At 37.8% G+C, this 15,120-nt stretch overlaps 4 protein-coding genes across 6 annotated transcripts in view; 2 read left to right on the plus strand and 2 right to left on the minus strand.

The window, feature by feature from the left end:
- LOC111268959 (putative acyl-CoA dehydrogenase 6) overlaps positions 1–4,133 on the plus strand; it is a 4,723-nt gene extending 590 nt beyond the window's left edge. For both annotated transcript variants that reach the window (XM_022848229.1, XM_022848230.2), the window contains exons 2-8: positions 546–743; positions 939–1,098; positions 1,450–1,679; positions 2,001–2,190; positions 2,600–2,730; positions 2,935–3,097; positions 3,432–4,133. In XM_022848229.1, coding sequence (XP_022703964.1) covers positions 555–743; positions 939–1,098; positions 1,450–1,679; positions 2,001–2,190; positions 2,600–2,730; positions 2,935–3,097; positions 3,432–3,610 — 1,242 coding nt within the window. In that variant the 5' untranslated portion in view covers positions 546–554 and the 3' untranslated portion in view covers positions 3,611–4,133. The remainder of the gene's footprint in view (positions 1–545; positions 744–938; positions 1,099–1,449; positions 1,680–2,000; positions 2,191–2,599; positions 2,731–2,934; positions 3,098–3,431) is intronic.
- LOC111268954 (fidgetin-like protein 1) overlaps positions 1–14,827 on the minus strand; it is a 17,400-nt gene extending 2,573 nt beyond the window's left edge. The window contains exons 1-9 of the mRNA XM_022848219.2: positions 14,693–14,827; positions 13,842–14,170; positions 13,078–13,330; positions 12,674–12,811; positions 12,133–12,347; positions 11,432–11,628; positions 11,051–11,187; positions 10,454–10,674; positions 10,075–10,238 (exon numbers count right to left, since the gene is read on the minus strand). Of these exons, the coding sequence (XP_022703954.1) occupies positions 10,075–10,238; positions 10,454–10,674; positions 11,051–11,187; positions 11,432–11,628; positions 12,133–12,347; positions 12,674–12,811; positions 13,078–13,330; positions 13,842–13,969 (1,453 nt within the window). The 5' untranslated portion in view covers positions 13,970–14,170; positions 14,693–14,827. The remainder of the gene's footprint in view (positions 1–10,074; positions 10,239–10,453; positions 10,675–11,050; positions 11,188–11,431; positions 11,629–12,132; positions 12,348–12,673; positions 12,812–13,077; positions 13,331–13,841; positions 14,171–14,692) is intronic.
- LOC111268957 (coiled-coil domain-containing protein 93-like) lies at positions 4,583–6,967 on the minus strand. The gene is made up of 2 exons (XM_022848224.2): positions 6,363–6,967; positions 4,583–6,090 (listed from the first exon to the last, which is right to left on the minus strand). The coding sequence occupies exons 1-2, from the start codon at positions 6,537–6,539 to the stop codon at positions 4,609–4,611; spliced, it is 1,659 nt and encodes a 552-aa protein (XP_022703959.1). The 5' UTR covers positions 6,540–6,967; the 3' UTR covers positions 4,583–4,608.
- On the plus strand, positions 7,320–13,199 carry MagR (Iron-sulfur cluster assembly 1 homolog MagR). 2 transcript variants are annotated; one of them, XM_022848241.2, is made up of 5 exons: positions 7,320–7,491; positions 7,995–8,124; positions 8,416–8,544; positions 8,886–9,085; positions 13,108–13,199. In XM_022848241.2, exons 2-4 carry the CDS (start codon positions 7,996–7,998, stop codon positions 9,036–9,038), a joined length of 411 nt encoding a protein of 136 aa, XP_022703976.1. In that variant the 5' UTR covers positions 7,320–7,491; position 7,995; the 3' UTR covers positions 9,039–9,085; positions 13,108–13,199. The 2 variants fall into 2 exon arrangements, with proteins under 2 accessions (XP_022703976.1, XP_022703974.1); XM_022848239.2 differs by lacking the exon at positions 13,108–13,199 and having other exon boundaries at positions 7,321–7,491; positions 8,886–9,611.
- Positions 14,828–15,120: the final 293 nt, after the last annotated feature.

Below are 15,120 nucleotides of genomic sequence, written 5' to 3' on the forward strand. Positions count from 1 at the left end.
AAGCTTTAAGTTTGGCCTCTGAAAATTTATTCCTTCGTTACAACAATAGGTCCATGCACGAATGAAGTTTCTTTTCAAATTTGAAATATTCCGTTAATAGGGGAATTAAACTTTGTGTCTTGTAATGAAAGTATGACAGATTTATTATTTTTTTTTGTTGTTTCTTCCGTTTTTGTTTCACTGCATTTCGCTTTATAAGGATCAGATTTTATTTTGGAACATTCATAAATAAGGTATATGAAGATACATGTGGACGAAACAGAGTTAAGCTAGTTATTCTGTTAGCCAGAATAAAATTGTTACTAACAGGATACAAAGACAAGTTTTGAGTTCAGTGCATTGCATTTTAAAAATTATTGCTGCGTTCGTACATCTGCGGTCACCGCGGTATTACTGTAAGAGCAAAGATGTTGTCAGATGCTACCATCAGCAGAAAATTAACGACAAAATCGGTAATAAATTCATATTTATTAGAATGTGTTATTTCCATGCGTCTAATTTGCCATTTAATAATTAATATATCTGTTATTTCTCTTTCTCATTAGGTCGACGCAATGCTGGCTTTGTCATGTCGCACTGTCGCTAGGCAGCTATGGAGCTATGGAGCGCAGAACACGGCTACCATCGAAATTGGAGCTCGATACTTATCGTTTGCGACAAATGAACACGAACAATTGAGAGACTCAGTTAGAAAAGTGGTAGAAAATGAAATTAATCCACGCCTTGATGAGTGGGAGGAAAAGGTATAGACCAGCAAGCTTATCGCTCGGTTCAATCTAAGCCCCTTTACATCCGCTACTGTCGTTGAGGCTTCACAGCACCAAGCAAAGCTATGATGTGATTCATATATATTAATCATCATGCGTTTTTATAAGTAATCAAGCAAAAGGAAATGCAATATAGCTTCCTCCAGTTAATTTCTTATTTTTATATTATAGGGTATGTATGATAAAAAATTTGTTCTGAAGAAACTAGCCAGTATCGGTGCTTTGGGCATTACAAAGCCCACAGAATATGGGGGGCTTGGACTTGACTACAGTTACAACGTGCCGTTCCTGGAGGAACTCGGCATGTGCAGGGCTGGCGGTGTAGTTAGTGGTAAGGCTCCGGTTATTATCTTATAACAAAATAGTAAAAGTCATCAGCAGCAGGCTTAAGATAATAGCTTTATTGCATTTTTTGTATCGTACCATTTCTTGATAAGATATTTATACGGCACGTCATCAAGTCATGGGCAATAAAAAACGCATTTGACTGTTTTGGCTTCTTGTTGTATAGTTCTTGTAATAATAACAACAATAATAATAATATGTACTTGTAGCTACAATGGGTGGATTTAAATCCGCTTTCCCTTGAAACAGGTAAAGATGCTCGAAGCTATTTATTACTAAAATGAAGTCCTTGTTCTCGAATTCGCGCAATTACTACAATTAGAACTTGTCTTCGCAGGTGTATCAGTACACACGGATATGTGTACACCAGCCCTTATACGATTTGGTTCGGATGAACTGAAAAAACAATTTCTGGCTCCCTCAATTTCGGGGGACATGCTTGGCTGTGTGGGTGTCAGCGAACCGGATGCAGGCAGTGACGTGACCGGTCTCAAAACAACGGCCGTAAAAAAAGGAGATGATATCATTATTAATGGAACGAAAATGTGGATCACGAACGGAGCGCAGGCAAGCTATTTTTGGTATCTATTCTGCTCGATAGCAAAATTTCATCCCAGCATATAAAAGTGGTATTTCACTTATACCTTGCGGACCATACCTTTAAAGTATTGGATGTAACTTCTACTTTTTACAGCGCCGAGCTGTTTCAACAGACTAAATAGGGTTTTAGTTAGCATTAGAAAAAAAGGTAATATTGACATACATTATTGCACGCGAAGTCACAACCGTAAAAATATATACATGCCGTTTGAGCATGCCAAGACACATAACGAGTCGTTATCGACTCCGTTACTCTTTCCTCTGAAGATATCTGTGTCTCATTTTTAGGCTGATTGGATGTGCATGTTGGCTAACACACGCGAGGGAGCGCCGCACAAAAATAAATCGCTCATTTGCGTTCCTATGAACCTAGAGGGCATCACTGTTGCTAAAAATATAAAAAAAATTGGCCATTGGAGTTCGGATACAGCTCAGATCTTCTTTGAGGACGTTCGCGTCCCAGCATCTAATATTATCGGTACGCAACATTCACCCTTTATTAGCTGTTACTTGCTTTGCAGCTTATAAGTACGTCTTAGTTTGAATAACACATGTGTTTTTCTTTTTCTAGCGTTATGAAATAGCGCCAGCTTGAGCAGGCATATTGATTCTAAATAATCAAAATGCGGTCCTGGAAAAAAAACGATAATAATAACGATTCTAAGGGTTTCAGCAATCCCTTTTTACAGTATCTTAGGATGGCAAGAGATGAACCCAACCATATACGTATCCGAAACGTGTTTAGCATGTCTGCAGGCGTATCTTCCTCTCATAGGGGTAACAAAAAAAGACGCAATTTGGCCTCTCTTTCTCTGTAAAGGCAATATATGTACGCAGAACATAGGCAGGTACCGGAATATGAAATACGCTTTGTCCTGATATTTCAGGTGAGGAAGGCAAAGGTTTTCTCTATCAAATGATGCAGTTTCAAGATGAGCGACTTGCGGCAGCTCTCCTTGTGCCAAGTTCTATGGATTTGGTCCTTGAAGAAACGATCGAGTACCTCCGGAATCGAAAGGTACATTCGCCAGTTTCAATTTTAGAAAATTTCTATCCTTGCTAGTTTTTAACAATAGAACAGTAATATAAAATACAATATAGCTAATCATTTTAGGTTTTTTGACATCCTGAAGAATAATATTTTGTTCAAGTTTTTGTTTTTGCTCGAATAGATTTATCGCAATTTTTTTTTATGTTTCCTTTTTTGACTATATGATTCCAGGCATTTAAAGGCACCTTACTTGATAAACAGCACATCCAGTTCGTTCTGGCTGAACTTAAAACTGAAATCGAAGCAGTCCGCTCTATTTGCTATCGAGCAGTAGAAAAAATGGTCGAAGGCGAAGACACGACGCTACTTGCCTCAATGGCCAAACTTAAAGCCGGTCAGTCAAAATACAATTAGCCTAAAATCAAAATAATTTTTCTTATTTCGATTGGCACCTTGGCACGGCAAAACTGGGCAATGTGTATGAACTTTAAAGTTCACCTTACTAGCAGTTCACAAGTATAAAAACCAATTCATTTCAAAGCGAAAAGCAATGCCCTATGAGTAGCTAAACCAACGATACATCGGGTATAGGTGCTTTGCTATCTAGTCTAAGCTTAACGGTGATTACGTAATGGGGACGTAATATTCTAAATTTAGAAATGTCACTTGTGTTTTCGAAACTCGTATGTAATCATCTCTAATCAAAACATTGTCTCGTCATTCTGCAGCTCGGACAGCACGAGCCGTCACAGATGCGTGCCTCCAGTTCCATGGAGGAATGGGTTACACTCACGAAATGTCTATTTCACGTGCATGGAGAGACTCACGTTTGCTATCAATTGCTGGAGGAGCTGACGAAATTATGCTCTACATTATCACCAAATTCATGGGTACATGCAAGGACTAATATTTTCTATAGACAGCATTAGCTAAAGTATTGAGTCGCAACCTTCGACATACGACGACGATATTATTTACTAAACGCATACTGTGATAATATTCTGCACTTGATAGACACTTCCCATAGAAGCACACAATAGTAATGCAATCGTGTATTGCTTTGAATTAAAAATCATATATCGGTGCTGCTGTGTATTTGCAGTGTGTATTTTTGCCGACCGCAGTCAATAACGTTTAGGTAAAAAAAAGAGAAAGCATCGAGGTGCTAAAATTTACCACTGTTAGTGAAGACGCTTTAATCGTCGGTGAAATTAACAGCTATATAGAATATAGATGTGCTCTGAATAGGAAAAATCCACTATTTACACTTACTTCGTCAGCAATCAAATCTGTTTGCTAAAACATAGTAAATATTTGAAGAACACAACCTTTTTATGAAAGCCAGCGTGAATGATATATATATATATATATATATATATATATATATATGTTACTTTTCTGAATAAAGATAATTCCGTATTAAACACTGATATCCTTCTTTTTTTTTTCTATTTATTTAAGTGTAAAATCTACGCTAATTATTTAAGTGGATATTCCACATCATCATTTTACATAACACACAGAATCATGCTGACTAGTACGCGACGCACACATGCTTTTGTTTGGCTTGTGAATTCTTCAGTATTGTGTACTATTTTGACCAAGCATTAATGTTTATATGTGAATTAACTATATTTTGCTCACTCAATTGTTTTTTTAAATTTTTCTCACCCTACTGTCAAAACTGCTCAGTTGCAGTGTTCAACATACCAACGGCCACTAATTTATTTTTTATAGACACAAATTCCAAATTAAAATAGCTTACGAAGATAGTTTACTGCTTGCTAATCCATGGAAATGAAAGTACCCCATAACTTGTCACGATTAATTTAAGTCTGATTTATGCTTGTAAATGCTTGCTTTCAAGTACAACGACTACTCTAATTGCTGAAATCGCTAATTTATTTATTCGGTAGATGACTGCTGACTTTTCAAAGCCATGAGTGCTTGGTTCCGTCTAAGCTCCTCTTTGAAATCTGCAACCATTTTTACGTACAACCGTTGCTTTTCCACCAATCGAAGATATTCATACTGTAGTTTATCACGTTCCATTTTAGCCTCGTGTCGGCGCTTTTCTGTTTTAACTCGATTCTGTCGAATACCCTGAACTGAGGCTTCGACTTGACTCAGGAACATCTCCCTACTTGTAGACGAGTCCATGGCCTGTGAGAAGTTATCCTGAATAGAGTTGAGTAGCCCTATCTCTTTTTCGAGATAGGCACACAAGTCGCTCATTGTGTTAAACATCGTGTAGTACTGTTTCGTTTCCCTATGCACATCGGCCACCTGCTGATGTAGTTCCAAAAACCGCCTCTGAAACTGGCCGAGCTCAGAGCGCGTGGGAATTTGATCAATGGTGCGCTGCAGTTTCCCCACTTGCCTGTTGAGCTTGGCAATTTTCACTTTCATTTGGGACACCTGTGCAAACTCCTCTTCAACTTTCTCGTCGCGCGCCTGCGACTCGCTGATGCCGTTGTCGCCCTGGCGTTGTTCTTCTGCAACCATCTGCTGTAGTCTTTCCAGTTCTCGTCGGCATTCCCTCTTAAATTCGCCTTCCTGCTTTTTCATCTCATCTAGAACCTGGAGAAGTTCACAGACTCCGGGAAACACTTCCTCTTGATTTTCTTTTTCCTTTAACGCTCTCATTCGTTCGGCCTCTTCTCGGGCCTCTTTGATTTTTCGACGAGCGGTTTTAACATCTTCACGGCGTTCTCGTACCTTTTCCCGCAGATCTTCCAGCCGCCGTTCCCGCCAACCGATCTCTTTAATAACTCTATGCTTCCGTTTTTCCATTTCGTCCTCTTCGTTACCGCGGAGTTCTCGCCATTCGTTTACTCCTTCGGCAATTTCGTTCTGACGTCGTTCTACAAGCTCTTTCATTTTTTCGTTACCGCCTTCGACACCACTGGTAGTTCCATCCGCTAACTCGACGGATCTCATATCACCAACAATAGCTGAGCTACGCTCCTCATCATGTACACTGGCTGCACCTTTCTGCGAATACTCGAGCAGCACAGCATCGAGTAATAGTTCGCGACTAAGACTGTTGGGTGCATTATGCCGATAAGCTCGAACCGGTCTATATACCTCCACTGATTTAGGCCGACTTCCGGGTGAAACTCCATAGTTTTTTTCAAGCTGGTATTGCGCGAAGCGCGCATAATACTGTGCGTTTTGCTCACGCGTTTCGAGAGCACGCTTGACAAGCCATTGGACCACAGGAAATACGTGGATATGATCGCTTCCCTGAATCTGATGCGGCTCAATTGGGTGCGGACACTGAAGTGCTTTCAGTGCACGTACAATTTTCTCTGTTAGTGCAATCTTCGTGCCAATATTCCAGTTCTCATTGAACAAAAGCTCGACTTCGATATCCATTGCACACACCTAGAATTTGCACAGATGAGTCACTGATTGTATCTATTTAATAAACCAAATATGCGGGCCCTAATACGCACTTATATGATTAACAACAACGGGTATATTTTAAATACTAATACGAGTACTTTTACTACTAGAAAATAGCTAAACGGATCCGTTAGGGTTATCACGTGCTTATTAAAGTTAGCTTGCTACGCTAGCATATTCTTTGCTTGGTATAACTGAGTAGATCTACCACTTTTGAATAGTTCACTATCATTTTTCGACGCTCTGCTCACCTGAATGCACCAGACGAGCCCACCAACGATTTTGTCGAACAGTGATAGCCCTTTGATTCGCGCTCGAAAATAACCTGCGGCTAAGAGAAGTTGCACAATTTCTTCGCCGCGCTCCGCTTGCAGTTCGTCTTCACGAAAATTCGGCCCTGGGATTGGACCTCCACTTGTTACAGACATTGTGTATTGCACTTCAGTAGTTAAACTTCACATTCATCAGTATATGATTGCGCAGTCAGGTTCTGCACATTAATCTCTGTTGTCTCAACATTGCTGAGTTACTTCCTCCGTCCTGATGACTTCCATCTTGGCGCAATCAACTAAAAAAGCTAATCTTTTCACTAGATAAACACTCAAAAAATTTTTGGAAGAAGACTAACAATAAAAAAGGTGTCTTCTCTTTGGGAGATGCATTATACCTTGTTTTTAACGTATTTATGAGTATATTTAATCAGTAAATGTTACGATGAAGGGCGAAACCACTATTGCATTACGTTGCTCAGTTCGAAACAAAAATTAAGTCACAAGCTCAACTCTAGCGTACGCATCTATAGAAGGTAATGGAATTTTTAATTTTTATTTGATAAGAACGTCTAGTAGAAGAAACAGATGTGTTGTTGGTCGTTTATCTAATCTAATAATATAGTGGGAGTTGAAAACGGTTGCGGATTCTCTAGGTGATAGGAGTTGCCAAACACAATGAGATCGAAATGGCACCTGTTTAGGTAATTCAACCCTTTCTCATCAAATACAGAAAAAGAACGTAAACAAAAAATAAACAGGTCAAACTAGGGTTGTCATTATATGTATATTTGACAAGAAATTTGTAAGACTTTTTGCTAAACAATTGAGTCTTCGAGAATTTGTATACATAAAATTTCAAAGTATTAGCTGCGTTACGCTCGAAAATCCTTTATTGAATGGATGAATGCTTTCCATCTCATCACAACACTGATCTTTGCTTGCCGTCAGCTCGTTCTAGAATTAAACAGCATTAAGCTCTAGACTCAACGTAAAGTGACCCGTCGTCATTAGACTTTTTAAAATCGGGATGGAAAAATTCATAATTTAAATGTGTCACGCATAATTAAAGTGATTTGTTTTTGCATCCAAGGATTCATTCTGCAAAAAGGTTGGTTTAGGAAAGAAAAAGTTTTTAGGAATAATTTATCCTCGCGGAATCCGGGCAGTGTTTTGAGTTAGTTCCTAATGTACTGTAGGGTGTCTTCGACGCTCCTTTGCACGCTTCGCGCACCGAGCTGTGGTGCAGACACCGTCTATTTGAAAGCCATTACTGGCTGCGTAATGACTGTATTTACATCGTTTCGTCAGACAGTTACGTTATGTACAGGTGATACCTGCCTGAGGTCTTTTTACCCTGATAGTAGTGCCAAGGCCTGATATTTACAAATCCAGCATTTGGTTTACGACGGTCGGTAATATTAACTTCAAAAAAGTATCGTCCTAGAATTGTGACGAGTTGAATGAACCACTCTTTTCTAATGGATGATTATATGCTGCTACAATGTTTTGTGTAATGCGTGATAGTTACTGATCATTCGAAGTAGCCTATAGTGTGGGAAAATGCTACATTTCGAATGTTGCATTTTTTTTTCAATTATTTGTTTGATATAGAATGCCACGCCTGGGTGCACTTCTGCGCGCCAGTGTGAAAATCACAACTTCGATTCGGCCGACCTCAAAGCCATTACGACCAACTCGAGCCGCCCTTACGTTGACACCAGCGGCTGTCAGCCGTGTTAAGGTGAAGACATAGACTTGTACAAAAAAGATAATAGTCAACTGCTTCGAATGAATGGGCTAGCCAATAATTTTCTGGTTTTGTTTTTTTTTAATTTTGTACCATTGTAATAATATACTTCAAATGATTTTTTCTAGTCATTAAACATTCATTAGCATTCAAGGGTATATTACCAATGGTAACTGAATTAAGAGCTGAAAAGATATCTGGAACTAACTGATATATACAAATACAAAATTCTACTTGAGGTAATATATTTCGTGCATATAATTATTAACAATGGAGTTATCACAGGAGTTGCTAGCCAAAGAACCGGATGCCATTGGGCTAAAAATTGGTCTCAAACAACGTGGATGCAGTGGGATGAGCTACGTCATAGAATTTGCGAAACAGAAGGCAAAATTCGATGAGGAAGTTAAACAGGTATTCTTTTTTGCTCGTTTCTTTATAAGTTAAAGATGCTTGCAACGCGTAATAATGGAGGGGATTCGTTTTCCTAGAGTAATGTATAAATTAAATTTGTTGCTCAGATGTTTGTCAAGGAAAGGCTGTTTGCCCCCTAACTTCGTAAATTCGACAGTGTAACGTGAACAGCTGTTTTTCAGTAAAGTAGTATTAAAGGAAAATAAGATGCGGTAGCATGGAGTGTAACTGAGTCAAAAAAAAACCTAATGTCAACGTAGATCACTTACTGTATAGCTCAACCGAAATCGTTGAACTCTCTAGGACAAGCGAGCTTCCTTTGTTTATTTGTAATTTTCTAGGACGGCGTGCGTATCTTGATTGATGCCAGAGCGCAGCTATCACTTCTGGGCACCGAAATGGACTTTGTCGAAAGTAAAATCGCGTCAGAGTTCATCTTCCACAATCCTAATGCTAAAGGCACCTGTGGTTGTGGCGAGAGTTTTACGGTCTAGAACACTAGCGGCATAGAATATCCTCGAAGCTCAGTGCGTTATATTGAGTAAGTTTGTTTGCGACAGGTCAAACATTTGACGTGGAAAGGGAAAATTTTAAAGTGAAACCTCTGTACGTGCGTGTGTGTACTTATATATGCGGATGTAACACAAAGGACGCTTGCTTTCCTGTGATCGTTTTGCTGAGTCATTTTAGTAAAACGCTACAATCTCCTTAGAAATATTTGGGGTGGCACGATATGTACATTCATTAATTTACGACGCCCCAATGGAAAGGTAGTATAGTCACGTTATTAAAGTAATGCCTTGAAAAATTAACTTTCTGTGAATGTACTTCACTGTACATAAATATTAAAAAAATATTCGGGAATTATGACTTTTCAAACGTAAATGGTGGTGGTAAATTAACTGATAATTTTAGAAATCATTTTTTTGCATATTGCTTTTTATAATAGGTTTTACAATAGCATTTATATACCTAAACAGTACTTAAGGAGTTGGATGGTAGGTCACAATTGTCTTTTCTAAATCTTTTTTATAATATTTATAATAAATATTTTTGATTTATGATAAGTCTAGATTTATGATAGATATATTTGAATTTATGATGGGTGGTAAAGCCTGAGTTAGTTGCAGTTTTAATTTGTTGCCATTCACTTAGTTAATGATAATATTTGTTCTGACCATTATGGATATACGGCAGTATTGTGCATCCATCTAAAATGATTTACTGGAGAGCTTTCACAGAGTTAGATAAATTAAAAATCTACGTAAACGCTCAACATGATAGAGAACAATGTATGGATATATATATATATATGTAGAAGTAGAACTAAGATGTTTCGTTACGGTTATTATTTATTTAATTGTTTTTATTATTATATATATTATAAAATATTATTTTAAAATGGTTAGTATTTACGGTTCGCAATTTAAACTTGTACTAGACTTTAATATTATTAAGTATACAAATTCTATTCATCATGTGATTAGTGCTCCGGCTGACTCTAATTAAAAATTAAAATTACGAACGTACCGTTTGTCCGCTGTGCAATAACGTCTAGCTCGGCGTCGTTTATTGAATGATCGATGCTTGAAAGCAATTTTTGCGCGATAAGTCGGCGCGCTTTCGTAGTCGGTAGAGGGATGTAGATACGTTTTACCATACGTCGTCGTGCGGCTTCGTCGAGTTCTTGCGGTCTGTGTAAACACATTATAAAATGACCCATATCGAAGCTTATGCGCAGATGCATTTTACTATACAGTGAAATGTTAGAATAGACGTTTAGGGCTTGATAGCCCTTGAAGATTATTTTAGTTCTATTAATGTCCAGCCGCCGTAGAGCAATTAAGTGCGTCTACGAAAGTGAATTCAGAGAGGAATTCTTTGAGGTGAAATTTAGCATTTATCTTACCTGTTAGTCGCCCCAATAATGAGTACTCGGTTAGTTTCCTTATGTGTATGAGCTCCATCCATCTGAACAAGGAACTCCGTTTTTATCTTCCGGGAAGATTCATGTTCACTTGATGACCTCTGTGAGAGAAGAGAATCTATTTCGTCGACGAAGACAACCGATGGTTGATGAACCCGTGCCACAGCAAAAAGTGTACGGACTAACTTTTCCCCGTCACCAACCTAAATATAATCAAGAAAAAAATATTTGCAAAATGTTCATTAAATATTTCTTAAGTCTTAGCGAGTCTCCGAGAAGATCACAAGTGAGTACAAATCATTTTCATGTAACGCCTGTGGAGAGACTGTTGATAACCATTTAACGAATTCCATTAAATGGAGAGATTAAGTCTAATATAAAGACCATAAAGAGTAACATGTATTATAAAATTGTAGAGAAATATAAACCGCGTGATAGTTAATATAATTACACACTAAATATAATTCACAATTTCGAGTTGGTTCCTAACAACATTTAAATGTACAGGTGACAAAAATCAGGTTTTCTTGAGGAGGATCTTCGGTTTAGAAAAAATGCAAACCAGACCTAAATACAGACCCATTTAGAAGTGAGCGATGAAGCCGAAATTGAGAAGAACGTGGCGTTGGCCTGAGCTGCTATACATTTTCCGATTAACGTTTTGCCTGTTCCAGGAGGTCCAAACAGAAGAAGACCTTTTGGAGGTTCACGAACACCTGACCAGTTTGACAGAGACAGCTCTTTCTTAGCTTTACTCTTTATTAAGCATATCGTCCTGAATGAGGCTAGGCTATCATCATATACGTCAGTATTTTAATATTAATATATATGTTTTTTCTTAATTTTTTTGTACTAGTTAATACTAGAATGATGACATCTGGTTATATAGATTCCAGATTTTTTCTGAGTTTTCCATCGGTTTTCAGTTTCAGGGTGTGGAAAAAATAGAGGAGGCTTTACCTTTAAAAATGTCCGGTCTGAGAAGAGGCCAGACTATCATTTCGGTGACTGTTTGTTTAGCAAACTTCAGTCCCGCGATGTCGTTCCATGTTATCTGGGGCCGAACGGTCATCATCTCGTTTTTAATAACCGCGACAAGAGTCGGATCCATGCATTTCAAAGCTCCGTTAAATTCGTCGGAGTTTTGGTTCGAACACCTGTAGTGGTTACAGTAAACAGTTGAGGCTACTATCTTTTTAAAATAATATCCAGTACAAAAATTTAGTCGTCTTATAATAACAGTTAAATAGTGCTTAAATTTAGGAAATTATGAGTGCTTTGGTATTTGGATTGTACAACTGTGTGATTTCACTCATGCTTCTTCCGTAATGACGTACATTTAATAGATCAACGATTAAATCAACTACACGTTAGCATGGTTAGGATTTCGTAAAAATAAGAAACACTCCAGACCGTAATAAAAGCATACTGGTTTTCTTGGTTACCTAGTAAATAGGTTTCAAGGACATTAACCACGTAAGGCCCTGGGTTTTGAACCCATAAAATTGGGTTTCGGTTTTTTCCCACACTCATCACATATTGTTCTTACTTACACATTTGAGGTTAACACCGAATGTCATACATGCCACATTGTGCAAGCAAGAATTTGCTACGTTTTAGCAATAGGAACTGAAAGGAAAAGACCACTAAAATACACTTACTCAGCAGAATTAGATGGTTCGGGCTTTTTCCTTTTGCCATTCTTGACCAATTCGTCGTCATGCATGTCCTTAGCAGTAGAGAACGGATGACATGGAGCTTTTGTGGAAGTGACAGAACTAGAAGTTGCATTTGACGCTGAAGGTTGTGACGTCATGGATAGTATTACCTCCTTCCAGTGTTTGACAAAAGCAACCACATCGAACGGTTCGCCAGTCTGAAGTTGTTTTTAAACCAGCAACTCCTACATTATATGTTGATCCTATATCCTATACAAAATCCTATACAAAATTATCTTGAATATCCATATGTTAAAGAAGTCTTATAGCCAATTCAGTACTGAGCTGTCAATCATCAAATAATAAATTTTTATCTCGAATACATGAAAGTCTTCTGGACAATTCGTCCTTATACAGTTTTTCATTATACATTTAGGTGCAAATCCTTATTCAAACGCTTATTATGATCAAATAAATGTGTGATAAAACTAGGTGTTTTATTGCGCCCTTTAAGAGTATCTTTTTCCTTTCCTCCGGATAATACCCCTTTATCGATGTATGAGCCGTCTTTAGAATCATATAGAGGTGGCCTGCCACTTGAATCCATCTCTTGTGGGTTGATAAAAGCATTATCGATTGCGTACTGGATTTCGCTACTATCAAAATAGGTCGAATTTTTTTCCTGTAAAATTGTGTACAAACATTAGTACTATACACATGTACGCTCATCGTGTATACACAGTTCCTAATAATAATTTCGGCAGCTTTTATTTGTAGTTTTTAATGGCTTTAACTGAAACAATATTAAAAAAAATGTACTACATTCAGTTTGCAGGCGAGAAAATAAACAAGCTCTTATGACAGCGCTAGAGACGTTCACAGATTACCGACACTGTTTTAATCTGAAGAGTAGTGATCATTGTAGTAAAGCATGGTATGAACTCTCACCTTCGTCGCTTTTCCACGTTTTTCGATTAGGTCGCGGATTTTTTCCCGAGTGCAAGAACTTTTGCAACGAGCTGTCTCAGCTACTCGATGTTGGACGACATGGGATTCGTTTTTGTCGCTTTTTGAACTAATGCTTGTTAATACATTTCCTTTCAATGGAAGAAATTGTGACAATACTTCATCAGATTGCCATAATCTATCCAACATTGATGAGTACTGGATCCTAAGAAAGACATGGGCCTCCGCACTTATCCTAGAGGCAAAAAATGCGTCCAATTCCAAATAATAAATTAATCGCAAACAAATTGTTGGTTTATGCATGTATATTATGTTATGCTTTTATATCACAATGTTAGTTTTATCTAATTACTCCAGTTGACTAACCTTAATACTTGCCTTTAGATTTTCGGATAAATTTAGAACATTATTACTGAAAATTTTGAATGACCTAATAATGATTAAACAGACGAAATCAATTAAGGTAAAGTTAGATACAAAAGCAACTTTCACCTAGTATGTTGAGTTTATTCGATGGCCTTAGCAAGAACAAAAATTACTGATTACCGGCTTCATGTTTTCCACAACTCAAGCCTTTAAGCAGCAACGACCCCTTTCATAGTTACGTTAGCAAATCAATTATGTCTAAATAGAAAATACTGTTTCTTATCGCAGCGTGGCTGGGGACCAATATCGATCTCAATTATATAGCGCTGCTAAGTGTATTTATAAAAATACAACGTGCTCCAGCTTTTCACAAAGCTTACCTTCCCTGTCTGAATAGAGCCTCCCACAGCACTAACATGCCTCGCACTCCAGCCATCTGATCAGAAGCGGTGCGAGGTTCGAGAATCTTGCGCTGTAACTGTGCTGCCGTTGCCCAAATATCGCTCATTTTCGGTTTAGAGATATTCAGATCACAATCTAAACTGGTACGAAAGGATACCAAATCAGCTGAGCGATTGATCTACGTTAGCAGTGTACTCGTAATTCAACCGGGATGCGTGGCACTTTTCTCTTCCTTTTTGTGCGATTTTTCACTTTTTCTGGGAAGGCTTAGTTTTCCGCTTTTTTATTTGTTCTCAGTGGTCGTATGCTAATCAACATTAGCGAACCGATAATGAAATGTTTATACATTTTAGAATCTTGATAGATCTAAGTAATAACTGGTCACCGTCGGCCGTCAAAGTATGTAACTACAACATGATTTCTACCTACGTCTCTATTGAAAAATCTTAGACGCTACAGAAAAGGCGTAGATATATATTTGCACTTGGAATAGTTACTTCTGGACATAGAAAAATAAACTAGATTATGAATGATTTTAGCTTCCTTGATCATGAGCGGTACTCTATTTGACTATGTGATTACTACGCGCAAAATTTAGTGATATCAAAATCGCAAATGGGATAGAGTACTTTATTAATAGATGTTCCTTAACCGAAAGCAAAAATAGAAAGCGATTCAGCTCAATGGATCGTACAGCTAACAACATAGTGTACTACATCCAGTCTTTCTGATTAAAAACACGAAACATGGATACATTACAGGTGAACTCCATCATAATATGAGGACGATAATTTAATGCATATATATAATATGTGGATGGAAAGCGTACCGTTTAGTTCACCGGTTATTCTATATAGAGCAGCTATTCTCACAGCTGCCTACCGTGTACACCAAACATCAAATTATAGCATATCCCCAATGTGCTATTAAATTTCGCAAGTTGATATTTGCGACACACTTCAATATGTCAAACAAAACGTGAGAAAAAGAAGCTAGAGATCGTCATACGATTTCGGCATGTCATAGAGCCTGCCGATTCAGTTAAATTTCATTACGACCATTAACCTAATCTTAATCTTGAATGAGACAAACTCTTGGCTGCTTTCTTGCAATAACAACTGAAAAAAAAAAAGAGAAAAAGAGTGATAAAGTAGAAATGTCATAAATGGCACTTTTGTACAACACAGTTTCTCGCAGATTTACAAACACTACTTACGCGCCAGTCGAGCATTGGGCTTAAATAAATGTTTGTACTCC

The sequence above is a fragment of the Varroa jacobsoni genome, unplaced genomic scaffold (genome assembly GCF_002532875.2).
Source record: "Varroa jacobsoni isolate VJ856 unplaced genomic scaffold, vjacob_1.0 scaffold_1338, whole genome shotgun sequence".
In the NCBI taxonomy this organism is placed as follows: Eukaryota; Metazoa; Arthropoda; class Arachnida; order Mesostigmata; family Varroidae; genus Varroa; species Varroa jacobsoni.